Raw genomic sequence first — 20319 nt, forward strand, 5'->3', positions numbered from 1 at the left:
CCTGAGACCCTGTCTCAGTGAAATGCGAACATTCTAACTCCCACTCTCCTTCCCAGTCCCTCTGGGAAGATAAAGGGCGAAGTTCAGTGGACACCTTGCTTCAACTTGCCCAGTTGCCTTGTCTCATAAAGATAGAAGATTGTTTCTCTTCCAGATAAGCACCAGTTAACAAATCCAGATGGCCCAGTCACATGGACTAAGCCCCCTTAGCACCCTTCAGTGCCTTTCCCTTAGCACAACTCAGCCTTTAAAGTCTCCAGCCTTTCGTTTTCTGGGGCTATGAATGCAATTTGCGTTGGACTCTTTTCCTATTGCAGTAGTAACAGAGTATAATCTGTGCTTAACACTTTAGTCGCCAATTCTATGTGTCTTTGATAGCGGTCCTCATATTCTTCCAAATTTAAATGTAGTCGGGAGTGCTCTCCTCGAAGCTCGAAGTTTCATTGTGCCTCATTGGGTACCCTGCTCACTCTTCAGCCAGTCTCTATGGCAAGAAGAACACAGTGCTTGTATCGGTACAGTATAGCTGCATCTTCCGCTCTTGTAACCAGGGATGGAGCCCCCACTGAACGACATGACAGGTTCATCAAGAGGAAAATTGGAGTACAATTACCAAAAGTGAGGGGAATAGATTCTGTTGGTGAGAACTCAACAACCAACCATTACATCAAGCATTGGGGATTTTGCTATGAAATGATTGGAAAATATGTGTATATGTTGACCAGTGATTCTCCCAAAAAGAAATTAGCCGGGCGTGGTGGCGGGCGCCTGTAGTCCCAGCTACTCCGGAGGCTGAGGCAGGAGAATGGCGTGAACCCGGGAGGCGGAGCTTGCAGTGAGCCGAGATCGCGCCACTGCACTCCAGTCTGGGCGACAGAGCTAGACTCCGTCTCAAAAAAAAAAAAAAAAAAAAAAAAAAAAAAAAAAAAATACATGTAGACTAGAGTGGGGTAATGTTTTATACTTCCTCAAGCCACCTATGGTATCTGTCACTCTATCAGTAGTGGCGATTGGAAGAAATAAAATTGGCTGGGCACGACGACTCACACGTGTAATCCCAGCACTTTGGGAGGCCGAAAGCAGGCAGATCACATGAGGCCAGGAGTTCAAGACCAGCCTGGCCAACATGGTGAAACCCCATCTCTACCAAAATACAAAAATTAGCCAGTTGTGGTGGTGCACGCCTGTAATCCCAGCTACTCAGGAGGCTGAGGCAGGGGAATCACTTGAACCCGGGAGGCGGAGGTTGCAGTGAGCCGAGATTGGGCCACTGCACTCTAGCCTGGGCAACAGAGCAAGACTCTGTCTCAAAAAAAAAAAAAAAATTAGTTTTTCTACACTAGCAAAATGAATGTATTTCTAACTTAACAGTATCATGTAACAATGTGAATTTACTGTGTTCAAGTTTTGTGGCTATGTGCTATTTGTCATCCTTTCCAGGCATCTGGAGATATTAGGTCAAAAGATAATAGAAGGGACCAGTACTTCTTCCTCCATGAAGCCTTTACTGATCCCCTCAGTGAAAAGTAATTGTGCCTTTGTTTTCCCATACATAGCAACATTGTTTGTACCTTCATTTAGTGCATGCCCTATGCAGGGAGATAAGATCACAGACTCTGAAGTCAAACTGTGGATTTGAATTTCTGCATCACCGTGTATTAACTGTGCAAACTTGGGTAAATCGCTTAACCTCTCTGTGCCTCATCTCTTCATCTGCAAAATGTACTGAAGTGTCTGCCTCACAGGCTTGTTGAGGGAATTAAGTGAGATAATATATGTGGAGCTCTTAGAATAGTGCCTGGCACATAGTATGTAATCTGTTATTGACATTTTCCTCTGGTTCAGAAGGTTTTTACTATCTTCCATGCTTGTAAAAGGGAAACTCTTCCATTGCTTATAAAATGGGAAAGTTGTAATGATCTTCAGAATTCTTTCTAGTGCTAACATTCTTTGATGTTGAAGAGTTAATGGAAAGATATCTTTATTCTCTTTTTCAGTTTCAGTGGCCGGCAGACTTTCTGTAAAGGGCCAGATAGTAAATATTTTAGGTTTTGCAAGCCAGATGGCCTTTGTTGCAACTACTCAGCTCTGCTGTTGTGTATGTTGTGAAAGTGGCCATGACAATACGTAAATGAAAGAGTGTGGCTGCATTCCAATGAAATGTTACAGAAACAGGCTGAGAAGTGGGCAGAATTTGGCCTGGGGAGACTCCTGCCGTACTAGGTGAAAAGCTAAGCTGCTTGTGAGCAGGTACCCTCTTACTCATCGCGGTTGCATGCTGATTAGAAGATACCTTTGAGATTATTTTGTTCAAAATTTGTGTTTCTCTGACTTGAATTTGCACTTGACTTACTGAGATAATTTTTTTCCCTTTAGCACAGAGTTATTGCCAGAGTTGATTTTGTAAGAGCTTAATTTTCAACAGTGGTTCAGTGCTGTGTAAGTAAACCTCAGAACAAATTGATTTGTAAGTGTTGCCTAACATACTTGTGAAAAATAAACATGTTTTAGTTTTATGCTTAGGGTATAGACTTTTGATTAATGAAAGGCCTATGCTGTTATTATCCCTAAAATGGCAGCTTCTGATTTAAAATAGTTGTCAGGGTATCTTTTATGTTAATGAGGCCCTAACCAAAGAAAATTATCTACTCAGTCCCTTTCATATTGATGATCATAGTATTTTAAGTGTACATATGGGATACTATTTTCATATTTTTTCACAGTGTAATTGCTTAACGTAACACATACAAATTAGACATTTGGACCTTTGAAAGTCTGGAAGCAGGCCTTCAGTCTACCTTCTGAAGATTGTGAGGATTAAATGAGACAGAGTAGATATTACTTTATTACCATTCCTATTTTAGTATTTTGAATAGCTAACATTTATTAAATGTTGATTCTGTGGTTAATGGTTTATATTTAATCCTCTAAACCATATGAGGTACCCACTATTATTACTGCCTCCATTTTACTGAAAATTGAGGCATAAGGAGATTATGGATTTTTCCCATGGTCATATAGCTAGCATGTGGTGGAGTCAGAATTGAACCTCTTCCTTCAGAACCCATCCTCTTAATCACTTACTGTTTCATTAATTCAGCAGATCTGTATGGAGCACCTGATATGTAGCAGTCACTGTGAAAGTACTTTGTAAAAAGTAAAGCATTGAAAAGACCATCGTTACTTAATTGATCCCTTACTTCTCTTTCCCTGATGGTTTAAGGAGAATTACAGTGCCATACTGGTTTCAGTTTCCATCGATAGGCCAGACTTTTTCAAGAAAATAAACTATACTGTATACATTATTATATCTCTAGTGTCCAGAATCATGCCTGGGACAGAATAGGCACTTAGTAAACAGTTCATAAAGGAAGGAAGGAAGGAATGAAAGAAGGAAGGAAGAAAAGCAAACCTCCTCCAAAATTCTTTTTTTTTTTTCTTACCTTTTAAAGATTTCTTAAAGACCACTGAACCCTCTGGTATTGAATTTTCATTGCAGTAAAAATCAGGATAGTAAAGTAAATGGCTTCAGCAGCTTATTTCAATTAATAACGTAAATTAGATGCCAAATTACCATGTCTTTTGCTTTCCCTGTTTATTTTTTATTGTATCCTAATTCCATCTTATCATCCTCCCCTCACCTCTGTTTTAAAAATCCACTAGGTTTTCATTGGTACTTTACTTTATTATATACCTTTGACTATGACATTTCCCAAGAGAACATTTTTTTCCCACTATTTCAGATTTCAAGATGGAGGAAAATGGGGGCTCCTGTGTTCCGCCTTGCATAGAGTGACATGAGTAGATATCACGGGACTCTTGGCCCCTAGCCAGTGGCTCATTTTGTTTGCTAGGCTTCCTTTGATTTTTTTTTTTTCTTACTGACTTTATCCCTTGATTTAAATCCTTCTATAAATATTAAAGGGAATGAGTGAAATAAATAAATGAACTCCAGGGATATTAGAAACTTTAGTTTCTCACTTTCTTTTCACTCATGATAATTGAGCATAGACATATTAAACATGCAGTTCAGCCAAGCGTGGTGGCTCACACCTGTAATCCTAGCATTTTGGGAGGCCAAGGTGGGAGGATCACTTGAGGTCAGGAGTTTGAGACTATCTTTGCCAACATGGCGAAACCCCATCTTTCCTAAAAATACAAAAATTAGTCAGGCGTGGGTGACACATGCCTGTAATCCCAGCTACTCGGGAGCCTAAGGCATGAGAGTCGCTTGAACCTGGGAGGTGGAGGTTGCAGTGAGCAGATAGCAGGCCACTGCACTCTAGCCTGGGTGACAGAGCAAGACTGTCAATAAAACAAACAAAACATGCAGTTCATCTTTCCCTCGGTAGGTATTGAAAGAGTGGCATAAAAGGAAAAAATATATATATGTGTGTGTGTATATACATATATATACACATATACACACACACACATATATACACATTATTTTATATATATAATTTTGTATATATATGATAATGTGCATATATGTGTGTGTGTGTATATATATACTATATATGTATATACCAAAGACTGTAAGTCATTAAGATATTTTTGCATAAATCACTATTAAAACATTGTGGAGTTTTGTTGCTGTTGTTGTTTGTCTTTTTGAGACAGGGTCTCACTGTCTCTCAGGCTGTAGTGCAGTGGTGCGATCTCGGCTCACTGCAACCTCTGCCTCCCAGGTTCAAGCGATCCTCCTGTCTCAGCCTCCCTAGTAGCTGGGATTACAGGTGTGCACCACCATGCCCAGCTAATTTTTGTATTTTTAGTAGAGACCAGGTTTCACCGTGTTGGCCAGGCTGGTCTCGATCTCATGACCTCAAGTGATCCACCCACCTCGACTTGCCAAAGTGTTGGGATTACAGGCGTGAGACTCCAGGCCCGACCAAACATTGTGGCTGGAGTAGTATTTACATCTTCGGCTTCTAGTAGTGGGAATTTGTGACTGTCCAGGAAACAAAACTGCGATAGAAACTGGTACCTCTCTCCAAAATAGCATTTTGCCTACTCATCATTTTATAAAGTCTAAATAGGCAACTGTGTAACCTGTAGTTAATAGAGTATTAAGTTAAATTATTTTGAGCCAATGAAGTCATGTTCTCCATGTTTGTTGTTATCAATGGCTATAACCCAGCTGATTCTATATCTATATACCCATCGTTTGTTGTTTAAAAAAGAGTTGTATTATCTGATTTTTTTTTTGAGCCCAGACTTGGGCATTTATTATCTTCTAAGCTTGAAACTGTTTCACCTTGAGGGTTTGGCTAAGCCAGGCCATTTATTTTTTTTTTTTAGCAAACATATTAAAATATTTTATACAATATTTTGGATTTGAATGGAGAATAAGCAAGATCTTTAATTTTCTTTAGATTTGACTTCTAGTGTATTTTAAAAAAACGTTTATTTTAGGTTCAGGGGTACCTGGCAGGTTTGTTACAGAGGTAAATTGCATGTTGCAGGGGTTTGGTGTACAGATTATTTCGTCATCCAGGTAGTAAGCATAGTACCTGGTAGGTAGTTTTCTGATCCTTACCCTCCTCCCACCCTCTACCCTCAAGTAGGCCCCAGTGTCTGTTGTTCCTTTCTTTATATAAAGTATATCTAGGACTGCATTTTTATTCATTAGTATGTTTATATGCAAAATACTTTATGATTTCTTACATTTTTATACTCCTGTGGATCTGTAACATTGTTATTGTGCAAAAAATATTCTTACGTTATATAAGCTGTATTTTATGGTTACAGAGCTCCATTTTATTATTAATGATTTGTTTTGATTTGGCTGTTAATTTTTTTTGATATCTGAACAGTGTATGGGTTTCGACAGACCATGATGAAATTGAGAATGTGGCCAAACAATTTGGTGCACAAGTTCATCGAAGAAGTTCTGAAGTTTCGAAAGACAGCTCTACCTCACTAGATGCCATCATAGAATTTCTTAATTATCATAATGGTATGAATTTGATTAATAGTTTATTCAAACCGTTATGTACTTTTCTACTTCCTTTATTATCTCATAAGACTTGTTTTAACATTTGAATTCCAAACCTTAATATTACTTGCTTGCAAGGAACTTTTTTTTAAATATCCTTTTCATTTCTCTTGTCCTTTTAAGAGGTTGACATTGTAGGAAATATCCAAGCTACTTCTCCATGTTTACATCCTACTGATCTTCAAAAAGTTGCAGAAATGATTCGAGAAGAAGGATATGATTCTGTTTTTTCTGTTGTGAGACGTCATCAGTTTCGATGGAGTGAAATTCAGAAAGGAGGTAATCTCTTATCAGTCTTTATTTTAGCTCATTTAATTGAGAATCAATTTTTTTATATATAAATATTCTTTAGGCATGAGGAGAGTAAAAGGGAGCTGTAAAAGAGAATATTTGACTCATTACTTTAGTAGGTAATGACATTTACAATCAGTTCTAAATCTGTTATTGAGCCAACACAGTGAGACCAAATTAATTCTTTGCTTTACTCTTTACAAAGGGACATTCTAATCCTCTTATTTCTATTTGCCTTTTGAGGCAGACATGCCGTTTTTCTAGATCAAATACTTTTATGTTGGTTCTAGACATGTTTGATGAACTCCATACGGATCATATAGAAATAGAAAGCATCCACCAAAGTGTTCCGAAGGATCTTAAGAATGACATTTCGAAGTTCTTCCCCAAATTCCTAACTCCATATATAAAAAGGGTTTCATAGGGTTTACTAGGCATTTCACCTGCCATGTCCAGTGTGCTGTAAATCTTATCCAGAGAATTATAAACACTGTGTTTTTCCATTCAGTACATTTCAGTTGTTTCTTAGGGATTCCATTTTCTGTTGAAATTCTCCATTTTTAAAATCCATTTAAACAAAAAAAGTCCTTTCCTCTAATTTAACATATTTTTGATAGCTATTCGAAAGTCCTTAATGCAGATTTCAACATCTAGTCACTTACAGTTCTGTACTCTGACTGCTTCTCTGTTGATTGTGAGTCACCTATTTCTGCCTCTTCATTTGGCTCATGTTTAATTGTATATCTGGCATAGACACTTGAGTACATATTTTCCTCCAGAGAGGTTGCACCTTTTCTTCTATCAGGCAGATAGGATAAGGGGCTGATCCCTTTGATCCAATTAGGAGTTGGACTGGGTTGAAACTTTAATTTCATCTCATCTCTTAGTTTAGGTGTCTTATTAGGAGATATATCTCGTATGTGTTACTGATACTCACACCCATCCCCTACTCTTGCTAACAAGACTCTTAAGGGATCTGAGGACAATACTGTAATGATATCTTTCCAGCCCATTCCGAGCTTCCCGCGCAGTACACTCAGCCAAAGTCTCGTAGGAGAATTAGGTGGAAAAACTAGTTGTATGTTTGTAGTTCCTACAGATGACAATCTGTAACTCAAGTCCACAAGGCCATTAAAAGCCATTCTAGTTTTTGCCTACCTCAGCAGAGTCCCTCTGATTATGCAAAGCTTGATCTTTCTTACACCTTCTCCTCATACTCAGCAGATATGCCCAGGGAGAAAGCAGCCACTGATACTAGGAAAGACTGATCCCTCTCTTTTCTTCAGAGTACCACTTGAATTATCTAGTTGGTTTAATTACCTGTCTCTACCCCTAGATTGTACACCTTTTGAGAATAGAGAGGGTTCTGGTCACTACTCTGTAGCCAGTGCCTGTAAAGCTCTGTTACCTCTAGCTATTTAATTTGTATTTGCTAAGGTTTTTTCCTGGGTTATTTCAAATACTGGGGTGGAATTGAACAGGGGATGGTTTAGTTAAACAAGTAAGTAGAGGTTATTCCTAAAAGCCTTTATACACACAGAAATGACAGCAAAAAGTGCAGAAAGATTCTGGAGAATAAGCAGCTGTTGAACACACACACACACACGCACACAGATTTGAGGAAAACTCAGTGAAAAGACAAAAGAATCTCTGCGTGACAATACCAAAGGCTTCATTGATTACATTATGTTCTATTCATTAATATTGACATTACTGAGCCTTTATTATCAGGTATACTCATAAACATAATTTGTTATTATGTTTAGTGTATTTTTAACTAATGGTAAGAATGTATAATATGTTACATAAACATTTTCATCAATATAAAATCTTCAATAATTTAATGGAGAAATCTATAGTTTTCAGCAATAATTGTATAAAAACAAGTTCTCAACCACATTAGATAAGTAAAACTTATTTCTGTATGCGCAGACAATGAGAAAAGAGATTAAAGGGCTCAAATATTGAATATAGGTATTTTAGGACCAATTCAGTTCTTTGAAAGCTACTTTAAGGTTGTCTTGATGTCCTCCCAAAGCATTATATTTGTGTGAATACCTTAATTGTTTCATATTTCATTATAAAATACTTTATTTTTCTAGTAGCTATTGGAAAGCAAATATAAATCATCAGAATTATTACAGATATTACAGATTTGATTCCTTTAAAAAAAGTTCTTTTTTTTTTTTTTGAGATGGAGTCTTGCTCTGTTGCCCAGGCTGGAGTGCAGTGCCGCAATCTCAGCTCACTGCAAGCTCCGCCCCCCGCCTCCAGGTTCAAGCAATTCTTCTGCCTCAGCCTCCCAAGTAGCTAGGATTACAAGTGCCCACCACCACGCCCAGCTAAATTTGTGTTTTTAGTGTAGACGGCATTCCACTATGTTGGCCGGGCTGGTCTCGAACTCCTGACCTCAAGTGATTCGCCTGCCTCAGCCTCCAAAGTGCTAGGATTACAGGCATGAGCCACCGCATCCAGTCTAAAAATAGTTCTTTATCAGGCCGGGTGCAGAGGCTCACACCCGTAATTCTAGCACTTTGGGAGGCCGAGGTGGGCGGATCACAAGATCGGGAGTTCAAGACCAGCTTGGTCAACATGGTAAAACCCCGTCTCCACTAAAAATACAAAAATTAGCCAGGCATAGTGGTGCATGCCTATAGTCCTAGCTACTCAGGAGGCTGAAGCAGGAGAATCGCTTGAACCCGGGAGGCATAGGTTGCAGTGAGCCGAGATGGCACCATTGTACTCCAGACAGAGCGAGACTCTGTCTCAAAAAAAAAAAATTCTCTATCTAGATAGAGAAATGCTCTGCATTCTGAGTTCGTTTTTATTAACTTTTTTAAAGTTAACTAAATGAACACTTTCTATATTCAGAGCAACATGGACTTACTCTAACTTTGTGCTTTTAGTTCGCGAAGTGACCGAACCTCTGAATTTAAATCCAGCTAAACGGCCTCGTCGACAAGACTGGGATGGAGAATTATATGAAAATGGCTCGTTTTATTTTGCTAAAAGACATTTGATAGAGATGGGTTACTTGCAGGTTTGTACCTTCATTTTGCATATTCCTTTTAAGCGCTTTTGTAGGCGTACTCTGAGTTCTAGGGAAGAAGTATGGTACAATTTCTTTATGATAAAAGTATCAACCTATAGAGGAAAGGTAATAGCTAACAACATTTGCTATCTGAGGCATTTATCCTGCAGGTTTACCCCAAGGTGATCTTTGGAATCCATTCAGTAAATATACAAGGAATTCTGCTATAATGATAAAAAAATGAATGAAGTACTGCGTGCCTACACATGCCCTGGTACTCATATTATTCCATTTAAAACTATGTAATCCATGTTTGTGTTATAGTTATGTTGTCGCTGTAGGGTTGAATAACTTGTATTGCTCTAAAAAGACAAATAATTTCATAGAGGTGAAAAGAGTTACAACCTGGGCGACAGGAAACCCGGATTCTTACTCTAACTGCCTCTTACTGTGTAAGCTTCAATATATATCATTTTATCTGTGCTGACTCTCATTTCTCTCATTTTCAAATAACGGATTTAATGTCTCTCACATTTTAGAGCCTGCAACATGGTTGCATCATATATTTCTTAACTCGTTAATTTTAGTTATCATTATTATTTATTATTTACTGTGTACTGTGGAGTATGTGAAACACTTTGCATATGTTATCTTACGTAATCTGCATAGCAAATGAATGAAGTGGACATTTCTACCCAGTTTTACAGAGGAGAAAACTGCATCTCCGAAAAATGAAGTAATTGACTCAAGGCAAAGACAGCTAATAAATGGTACTGTCAGGATTTGGATTCAGGTTCTTATGTTACTCAAGAAATAGCGTTTTTAAAAAGAGAGAGGGAAATCTCTCCGTTGTCTAATAAAAATTCTAATGGGACTCTTATTCTGAGCAAAAGAGAGAAAAACATTTTTACAAATCTTCTGGTCAGTGTATAGGCAAACTATAGACTGGCTGTGTAGTTAAATTTAAGTGTTCAGAGAAATTAGATTTGACACACATAGATACTACTATTTTTAAGCTCTTTTCTAAGGAGGCCATGGTGCAACCCATTCCTAAAGTGTGGAGAAAAATGTTTCTCATTAAAACAAGATTTATGAAGAGCCTGGCAATTCTGAAAAAAAAAAATGAAATTGAAATTATCCAGTAATGGATCTGGTCATTCAAATAATTGCTATCAGAAGAAAGGCCCCTTCTATTGCCAACCTTGCCTAGAATCAAGAGACTGCCCTTGTCATTGCCCGCATGTGACTTGGATGACTATTAGTCATTTTCATCAGTAGCTCAGGGATCTAAGAAAACTCTCTACAACAGATGCTACAGTTATTTTTCCTCCCCTGTGTTGCCTGTTAGTTGCAAATTAGAACAGAAGTTCCAAAAACCTTTATACTGCTTTTGGATGATGACAGGAGAGAATTCTTGAAAGAAAGGAGGATATGATTAAGGGATTTCCATAAAACCCCTTGTGGTCAGAATCCTGGAGGCTATAATATTTCTGCTTTTTTCAATATTAAAATAGAAATTTTCTTAAATAGGGAACTTGAACTGTTTAGATAGAATTTGAAAAATGTTAAAGTTATTTTATGTGAGCTTTCTCCTTAAAAAAAAAAAAAAAAAAAAAAAAAAAAGCTGGGCATGGTGGCTGAAGCATGTCACCCAGCACTTTGAGAGGCCAGCTTGAGGCCTCAAGAGGATAGCTTGAGGCCAGGTTTCCAAGAACAGCCTTGGCAACATAGCAAGATCTTCTATCTACAGAAAACTTTTAAAAAATTTAGCCAGACATGGAGTTGTATACCTGTAGTACCAGATCCTTAGGAGGCTGAGGTGGGAGGATTGCTTGAGCCCAAAATTTCAAGGTTATAATGAGCTATGATTGCAGCATTGCTCTCCAGCCTGGGTGGCAGAGTGAAACCCTAACTCGAAAAAATAAAGTAAAAATAAATTAAAAAATCATTTCTATGTGACTGATTTTTACTGGGTTATTCATTTTTCTCAGTACTGTAGAAATGAATTCATTGCGCTGTATTATAATAAAGTTTTGATATATGTGAATGAATATTAAAAACAGTATTCATGACATTTGTACTATCTTTAGGGTGGAAAAATGGCATACTATGAAATGCGAGCTGAGCATAGCGTGGATATAGATGTGGATATTGATTGGCCTATTGCAGAGCAAAGAGTATTAAGGTAAAAACAGACCTGTATAACGTTTGTACTAAATCCTAATAATTATACTTCTAGATACTGATTTCTGATACTTCAAACATCTTAGGATCTTTGTAATTACTTTGTTCATGTGGGGAAGACGTATGTAAAATGTGTGTTTACATGGCTTCAATAAAGTAAGAAATTATCTGGTTAGACCACACTACTTTTAGTTACTGCACTAAAAGTTGAAATATATATGTGAAGTAAATTTGAAGAGTAATGTTTGAATAGTTGAATGGAGGGTGACATTTAATGTATTGGTTTAGCCAGTTGAGAGGGAGTGATTAGTATTGCACTTATACTCAAAGGTCTATTTTGGTTTCTTTTAGATATGGCTATTTTGGCAAAGAGAAGCTTAAGGAAATAAAACTTTTGGTTTGCAATATTGATGGATGTCTCACCAATGGCCACATTTATGTATCAGGAGACCAAAAAGAAATAATATCTTATGATGTAAAAGATGCTATTGGGATAAGTTTATTAAAGAAAAGTGGTATTGAGGTATGTGCTCCCTGAATATAGCAGTATTTCATAAATATTTTCATTCAGGGTCAAAGAACATGCAAGGAATTAAGAGATTTAAATTTTTAGTATTAACTTTTAAAATATCTAAAATTTGGCCTTCATATGCCTAGAAAAAAATTATTATACTATTTACTTTTAGATGAGTAGAATTAGGAATTTGTTAATCAGCAAATAATATTTCTTGTTTATTCATTAGGTATAAACATACTACTTTTAAATGGGAGCTATCTATCTAGTGTTTCCCATAGGATCTTGCAACAAGAAAGATTTCCTAGATAATAGGTATGCCATTTCAGAAAAGGATGATATCTTGTGGATTTTTAAAATCTAGCTTATTCTTATGAATGGCATTTTTGATTCAAAATAACTTAATGTAAGTGTATTTTTTTATTTTATTTTTATTTTTTTTATTTTTATTTTTATTTTTTTTTGAGATGGAGTCTCGCTGTGTCTCCCAGGCTGGAGTGCAGTGGCATGATCTCGGCTCACTGCAAGCTCCGCCTCCCGGGTTCACACCATTCTCCCGCCTCAGCCTCCCAAGTAGCTGAGACTACAGGCACCCGCCACCACGCCCGGCTAGTTTTTTGTATTTTTAGTAGAGACGGGGTTTCACCATGTTAGCCAGGATAGTCTCGATCTCCTGACCTCGTGATCCACCCGCCTCGGCCTCCCAAAGTGCTGGGATTACAGGCTTGAGCCACCGCGCCCGGCAAGTGTATTTTTTTAAATGAAAGCTAAGATAATTATAATTTACCAGAAATCCTAAATATGTGTTGCTAAGCAGCACGAGACAGGTTATAGACTTTCCTCTGGATAAATTGAATTATAGGAGAATCTTAGATTAGTATCAGACAATATATGTTGTAATTTTTACCTGTAGATAGAATCCTTTCTGTTGTAGAAAATAAAATACTGTGTCTCACCTTTACTGGGCTATGAGAAATAAGCGTTGTTTTAAAGCATCGTGATTTTAAAATGACAGTCAGTTTTCTTACTTGGACCTTCAGAAGGTCAAAAGATGACTCGTTTGTGATTTGGACTATCTACAAGGTCAATTATTATGAGAGATTTCTGTTTTCTTCATTTTTTAATTTTTCCCTTTTTCCTCCGATCCTTTTTTTTTTTTTTAAGGTGAGGCTAATCTCAGAAAGGTCCTGTTCAAAGCAGACGCTCTCTTCTTTAAAACTGGATTGCAAAATGGAAGTCAGTATATCAGACAAGCTAGCAGTTGTAGATGAATGGAGAAAAGAAATGGGCCTGTGCTGGAAAGAAGTGGCATATCTTGGTTGGTATCTTTTTATTCACCCGTAGTAAAATGGACCAGGATTTATTTACTTATTTTTAAAGAAATGAACAAATAACAAAGCACATCCCCCAGATGGGCATGATTGTAGGACATAGGAACGCTCTTACACTGCTGATTAAAGTGTTAAACTGGGACAGTCTTTCTGGAGGTTAGTTTGATAATATGTATCAAATGAGGAATGATTACTAGCATAAGCTGTGAAGTCAGACCGTACCACTGATTAGCCAGTTGTGGTAAGATGAATGTTGTTTCCTCCTCTGTAAACTGGAGATACCAAGAGTACCTATTATCGTAGGGCTCTGGTAGGGATTAATAAAATAATATGAGTAAAGCAGTTAGCAGAATTTCTAGTACATAGGAATTACACTCTGAATATTTTTTGCTGTTAATTGAATGTACATACTTTTTCCCCAAATTCCAATTCCAGGAAAGAAGTGAGACAAATGGGCCAGTAGTGAAGTTAAAAGAACCCACTTAAATGTCCTGCGAAAAGTAGAATATCCCTAAAAAGGAATACTATGCAATCATTACAAACAGTGCTGTGACCTGTATTTATTTGCATGATCAAACAGAACAATAAGTTTTTCACTTTGATATTAAGCAATACACTTATCAGGTACCCACGATGATACACAGCATGGAACTGGTTGTGGGAGCTGTAGGCTTGCTGCTTGCTGAGCTTACAGCCTGATGATGTCAACATTTTAAAATTGATGATAAGTTATTAAGATGCATAATAACTATAAATCATGTATGAAAGCAATATTTACAAGGGTAATATGAGCCTCAAAATAAGCAGCACAGGAATACTTTGGGAGCATATGATCTAGGGACTTCAGGAATAACCCTTAAACCATGCATGAAGATTCAAAGGACATAAATACTGCAGAATGTTTGTGAAAGGCAGATTCAATTTTTATTAGAAGAAAACAATTTTAATGGAATGTATAACAAATTCCAACTATACTTATTATCTTTGGGATATTAAGCAAGCTTCTATATACCTTAGTTTTCTGCTTAGAATATAAACACAAACCAAATTTTATAAAGCCATCAGAGAGGAAAACAAAGATAATATAAAATACTTAACATAGTGCCTACAGATAGTAATAAGTGTATCATTTATATAGGTAAAACTCTAGAATTATGTGTGTCAAAATGTAGTGATTATCTACAAATAGTGATAATTAGGATGATTTTTATTTTTTTTGCTTCTATTTTTTAAAAAATATTTCTACCATGAATATGTATTACTTATATGACATTAAAAAAAAAAACAAAAAATAACTTTAAAAGGAGAGGTAAGAAAATAGAGAAGAGCATTTAAATTTTTATTTTAAACTCAGAGCAGGCCAGGCATGATGGCTCATGCCCGCAGTCCCACCACTTTGGGAGGCTGAGGCAGGGAGATCCCTGGAGCTCAGGAGTTTGAGACCAGCCTGTGAAACATAGTGAGGCCCCATGTCTACTAAAAAAAACAAAAAACCCAGCACTGTTTTATATGGGTGACATAAATGTATAAAAATATATTTCTTAAAAAATCAATACTTTTAAAAGTAAAATTTAGTAAATAGAGCTTAAAGGCTGGATTATGCAAAAACTAACTTTAACTTTTATTATCTTTTAGTGAAAACAATTCAAATCTCGACACATTTAATAATAAATGAGAAAATTTCAGTAGATAAGCATAGAACAAATTTAAAAGAAACTCTTTTCAACCAAGATTGTATTGTTGTATGTGGTCTAAAGTATGGTAATAGTTTTACTCAGAATGGTGAATTGAAGATACTGGGAGCTTCTGAAATACATCCTATTCCAAAAAAGGGATAAACAGAGAGGGAGGAAAAGGATATCATTATGTCAGTGTGATTTAGTATTTATTTTTATTCTTCAAAAATGGTAATTTTTCAGCGAATATTAGTAAGTGGCATACCAATCAGAACTATTACAGATTTAAAGAGATTTAAGATATATATAAACAAGAGACTGTATATTAACCTTATTTCACTCCTGATTCAAATAAGTCAACTATAAAAGGACAATTTTGAGACAGCTGGGGGTATCTCAACATATACTAGCTTATTAGAGGATATTAAGGAACTATTATTGGTTTTGTGGGTTTAATGATATTCTGTCAGATAAAAAATTATATTTATCTATTAAAGATAAATGCTGAAGAGTTTCTGGATAAAATATTATGTCTGGGAATTCCTTCCTCTCCCTCTCCCCAAATAAACTAGGGGGCAGGGCATAGAAAACAATATTACTACGTGATTTTAAATTCTGATAATTTTTCAATATAAAATTGGGGTTCTTGCATATGTTTGAAATTTTGCTTAATAAAAAATTTAAATAACTTAGAATTCATATATAAAATTTCTAACATTTGTGATATGCGTGGCAGGTAGGACATATGCTCCATTCTTCTCTAGCTCATAAGAGTTCATTTTTGATTGCTTAGGGAAAACCCTGGACCTCAATTATACTGTAAAATATTTTTGTTCCATCTAATCTTTAGTATTCTTATATGCAGTGCCCCTAGGTCTTACTGAAGTTGCCAGTTACCTGTTGGTTGCTGTCTGCATTATTTAGCTAGAATATTCTTTCTCTCTTTAAATGTTTGCTCAGTATTTATTTTACTTGATAGGAAATGAAGTGTCTGATGAAGAGTGCTTGAAGAGAGTGGGCCTAAGTGGCGCTCCTGCTGACGCCTGTTCCACTGCCCAGAAGGCTGTTGGATACATTTGCAAATGTAATGGTGGCCGTGGTGCCATCCGAGAATTTGCAGAGCACATTTTCCTACTAATGGAAAAGGTTAATAATTCATGCCAAAAATAGAAATTAGTGTAATATTGAGAAAAAAATGATACAGCCTTCTTCAGCCAGTTTGCTTTTATTTTTGATTAAGTAAAATTTCATGTTGTAACGTTACAGAGAGTGTGATTTGGTTTGTGATATATATATTGTGCTCTACTTTTCTCTTTATGCAAGATAATTATTTAGAGACTGATTATAGTCTTTCTCAGATTTTTAGTAAATGCAAGTAAGAACATCATCAAAATTCACTTTGTATTGTACCCTGTAAAACTGTGTTTGTGTGCTTTCAAAGATGTCGGGATTTTATTTATCTGGGGACAGTGTGTATGGTAAGACACGCCCTTCTATTAATAAAATTACATTTCTCAAACTTGATGAAAACTGCCTTGTTGCTGTAGAAGAAATTTACCAAGCATTTTCTTTCTTTCCTTTAAACATTAACCAATCTTAGAAACAAGCCATTCGATGCCGGGGTAGAGCATCTGATTGTACTTCCCGTATGTATACGTAACAGCATATGGTCTATGTGGGGGATTGGTTCTAGGACCACCCACATACACCAAAATCTGTGCATAGGAAAGTACCACAGTCAGCACTGTTGAACCCACATATACAAAAAGTGGGCCCTCCATCTACTGCATGATTCACATCTTTAGAATATTGTATTTTTGATCTGCACATGGTTAAAAAAATTCATGTAAAAGTGGACCACGCAGTTCTAACCCATGTTGTTCAAGGATCAACAGTATATACAAATACAAATATACAAATAAATTTATGTATTATGAAAGTTATGTATTTATTTGGAGGAAGCAAATTATTTGCAGTTACCCCTGAGATAATGGTAATTTTGCATACAGGAATATCTTGGAGATATTACGGGTTTGATTCCAGACCATTGCAGTAAAGCGAGTCATAGGAGTTTTTTGGATGCCAGGTACATAAAATGTTATGTTTAAAGTAAACTGTAGTCTATTAAGTGTACAGTAGCATTATGCCCAGATAATGTATATACCTTAATTTAAAAATATTGCTAAAGAATGCTAACAATTATCTGAGCCTACAGCAAGTCAATCTTTTTGCTGTTGAAGGATGTTGCCTTGAACAGTAGTGGTTGCTGAAGGTTGAGGTGGCTGTGGCAATTCTTTAAAATAAGGCAACAATGAAGTTTACCGCATCAATTGACTCATGAAAGATTTCTCTGTAGTGTGTGATGCTGTTTGATAGCATTTTACTCACAATTGAGCATCTTTCAAAATTGAAGTCAGTTCTCTCAATCCACTGCTTTATCAGCTACATTTATATAATTTTCTAAATTATTGGTTGTCACTTTGTGTTCATAGCATCTTTACCAAGAGTAGATTCTATCTCATGAAACCACTTTTTTGGCTCATCCATAAGAAGCAACTCCTCATGCATTCAAGTTTATCATGAGATTGCAGCGATTCAATTACATCTTCAGGCTCCACGTCTAACTTCATTCTCTTACTATTTATACCATATCTACAGTTACTTCCTCCACTGAAATCTTGAGCCCCTCAAAGTCATCCATGAGAGTTGGAATCAACTTCCAAACTCCCATTAATGTTGATATTTTGACCTCCTTCTATGAATCATGTATGTCCTTAAGGCCATCTAGAATAGTGAATACTTTCCGGGAAGTTTTCGATTTACCTATTTCCAACAGAGGAATCACTATTGATGGCAGCAATACTCCTAGAACTGTATTTTTTAACTAATAAGACTTGAAAGTTGAAATTATGCATTGATCCATGGCTTCAGAATGGATGTTATCTTAGCAGGCATGAAAACAGCATGAATCTAGTACATCTCCATCAGAACACGTGGGTGACCAGGTGCATTGTTCATGAGCAAGTACACTTTGAAGGAATCTTTTTTTCTGAGCAGTAGGTTTCAACAGTTGGCTTAAAATATTCACAAAACCATGTTATAAACAGCTGTGCTATCACCCAGGCTTTTTGTTCCATTTATATATACAGCACAGACGGTAGATATAGCATTATTCTTAAGGGTCATAGGATTTTTAGAATGGTATTGAGGATCAGCTTCAATGTAAAATCACGGCTGCTTTAACCTTCTAACAAAAGGGTCAGCCTGTCCTTTGAAGATTTGAAACCAGACATTGATTTCTTTCTAGCTATGAAAATACTAAATGGCATCTTCCAATGGAAGGGCATCTTCTACTGGAAGGCTGTTTGGTCAACACTGAAAATCTGTTGAGTGTAGCCACCTTCATCAATCATCTTAGCTAGATCTGGATAACACGCTGCAGCTTGTACAACAGCACTTGCTGCTTCACCTTGCACTTTTATGTTATGGAGATGGCTTCATTCCTTAAACCTCATGAACCAACATCTGCTAGCTACCTGCTTTTCTCCTGCAGCTTCTCCATCTCTCCTAGCCTTCACAGAATTGAAGAGAGTTAGGGCCTTGCTCTGGATTAGGCATTGGCTTAAGGTAGTGTGTGGCCTGTTTGATCTTCTTTCCAGACCACTCTTCATCTCAGAAAGAAGGCTGTTTGACTTTCTTATTATTTGTGTGTTCACTTATGTAGCACTTTGAGTTTCCTTCTACAACTTTTTCTTTGTATTTACAACTTCGCTGACCATTTGGCACAAGAGGCCTAGCTTTCAGCCTATTTTGGCTTTTGACATGCCTTCCTCACTAAGCTTAATCATTTCTAGCTTTTGATTTACAGTGAGTGATGTGTGACTATATTCCTTTCACTTGAGTTCTTAGAGGCCATTGTAAGCTTATTAATTGACCTAATGTCAATATTGTTTTGTCTCGGGGAATAGGGAGGCCCAAGAAGAGGAAGGAGATGAGGGAGCACCTGGTTGGTGGAGAAGTCAGAACACACATTTATAGATTAAGTTTTCTGTCTCTATGAGCATAGTTCACAGCCCCCCCCAAATAATTACAACAGTAACATGAAGGATCACAGATTCACAGATCATCATAACATATAATAATAATGAAAAAGTTTGAAACATTGTGAGAATTACTAAATTGTGACACAAAGACATGAAGTCAGTCCATGTTGTTGGACAAGTGGTGCCAATAGACTTGCTTGATGCAAGGTTGCCACAAACCTTCAATTTGTAATAAACAGTATCTGTGAAGCACAATAAAGCAAAGCTCAATAAAACACGGTATGCCTGTATTATATTTGGCTATCGTCACAACTTTACAGCTGACATAAATCACTCTTCTACCTGATTAGATTCCAATAGTGAAGCGTTATGTCATAAATGTGGACACTTACCTGATAAAAATCATTTTTGGTGGAACATTTACATCTATTTCCACCATAAAAATAATTCATGTAAAACTCTGACAAGAGGTTGATCTTTCAGGCCAACTATACAAGAAGCTGCTTTCCTCTGTGAGGACTGTTGGATTTGCATACTCCAGAGTATGCCCCTATAGAACACACATAAGTTGGAGAAAAAAAAAAAACAAAACCAATTTATTTTAAAAACTTTAATGGTTTATTAATTTATTTTAATAGCTTTAAAACAAATTAATGGCTTATTAATTTTCTTTACATCTTGTCCTAGTTTTACTCTCATCCTTCCGGTTTTCCCGCTACTAACTTTATTTTTTGTCACCCCTTTACATTTACATATCCACAAAGGTTCTAACCCCACTTCTAGTTCTCTCCCAGGTATCACATCTCTATTCAAGGTTTCAGCTACAACCTCCATGCAGACGAACCTCAAATATAATCTTCAACCCCAATCCTCAGTTGTGAGTTCTAGTCACATCTCAAATTCTTCATGTTATAGGCCAGACTCCTGGACTTCGTCCCTCAAGTTTCTGATTTTATCATTATTAAAATGTTACAGCTTTTCAGTTTCTCCTTTTCATCTCTATTCAGACACCAAAGCTTGAGTTTGATACTACTAGCCCAAGTGTCCTTTCAGTTTATTCAGTACTGTCACCAGATTACTTGTTCAGATTCTTGCTAGTTATTAACCTTTTTGAAATCTTTTAGTGACTCCATGCTGACCACAGAATAAAGCATACTTCAAACCAAACACTATAGCCTGGTCACAACCTAATATTTCCAGCCATCGTTCCTACAAGTTATTATGGGCTTTTCACCTCAATCGTAGCTT

The 20319-nt window shown here is 36.6% G+C and overlaps 2 protein-coding genes across 2 annotated transcripts in view; one reads left to right on the plus strand and one right to left on the minus strand.

Moving 5' to 3' along the window:
• Positions 1-16552, plus strand: part of CMAS (cytidine monophosphate N-acetylneuraminic acid synthetase) — a 412527-nt gene extending 395975 nt beyond the window's left edge. Inside the window, exons 3-9 of the mRNA XM_050747640.1 lie at positions 5820-5962; positions 6125-6280; positions 9199-9332; positions 11414-11508; positions 11859-12030; positions 13186-13339; positions 16008-16552. Of these exons, the coding sequence (XP_050603597.1) occupies positions 5820-5962; positions 6125-6280; positions 9199-9332; positions 11414-11508; positions 11859-12030; positions 13186-13339; positions 16008-16198 (1045 nt within the window). The 3' untranslated portion in view covers positions 16199-16552. The remainder of the gene's footprint in view (positions 1-5819; positions 5963-6124; positions 6281-9198; positions 9333-11413; positions 11509-11858; positions 12031-13185; positions 13340-16007) is intronic.
• LDHB (lactate dehydrogenase B) overlaps positions 1-20319 on the minus strand; it is a 478946-nt gene that overhangs the window by 410139 nt on the left and 48488 nt on the right. The window lies entirely within an intron of this gene.

The sequence above is a fragment of the Macaca thibetana genome, chromosome 11 (assembly GCF_024542745.1).
Source record: "Macaca thibetana thibetana isolate TM-01 chromosome 11, ASM2454274v1, whole genome shotgun sequence".
Taxonomy (NCBI): Eukaryota; Metazoa; Chordata; class Mammalia; order Primates; family Cercopithecidae; genus Macaca; species Macaca thibetana.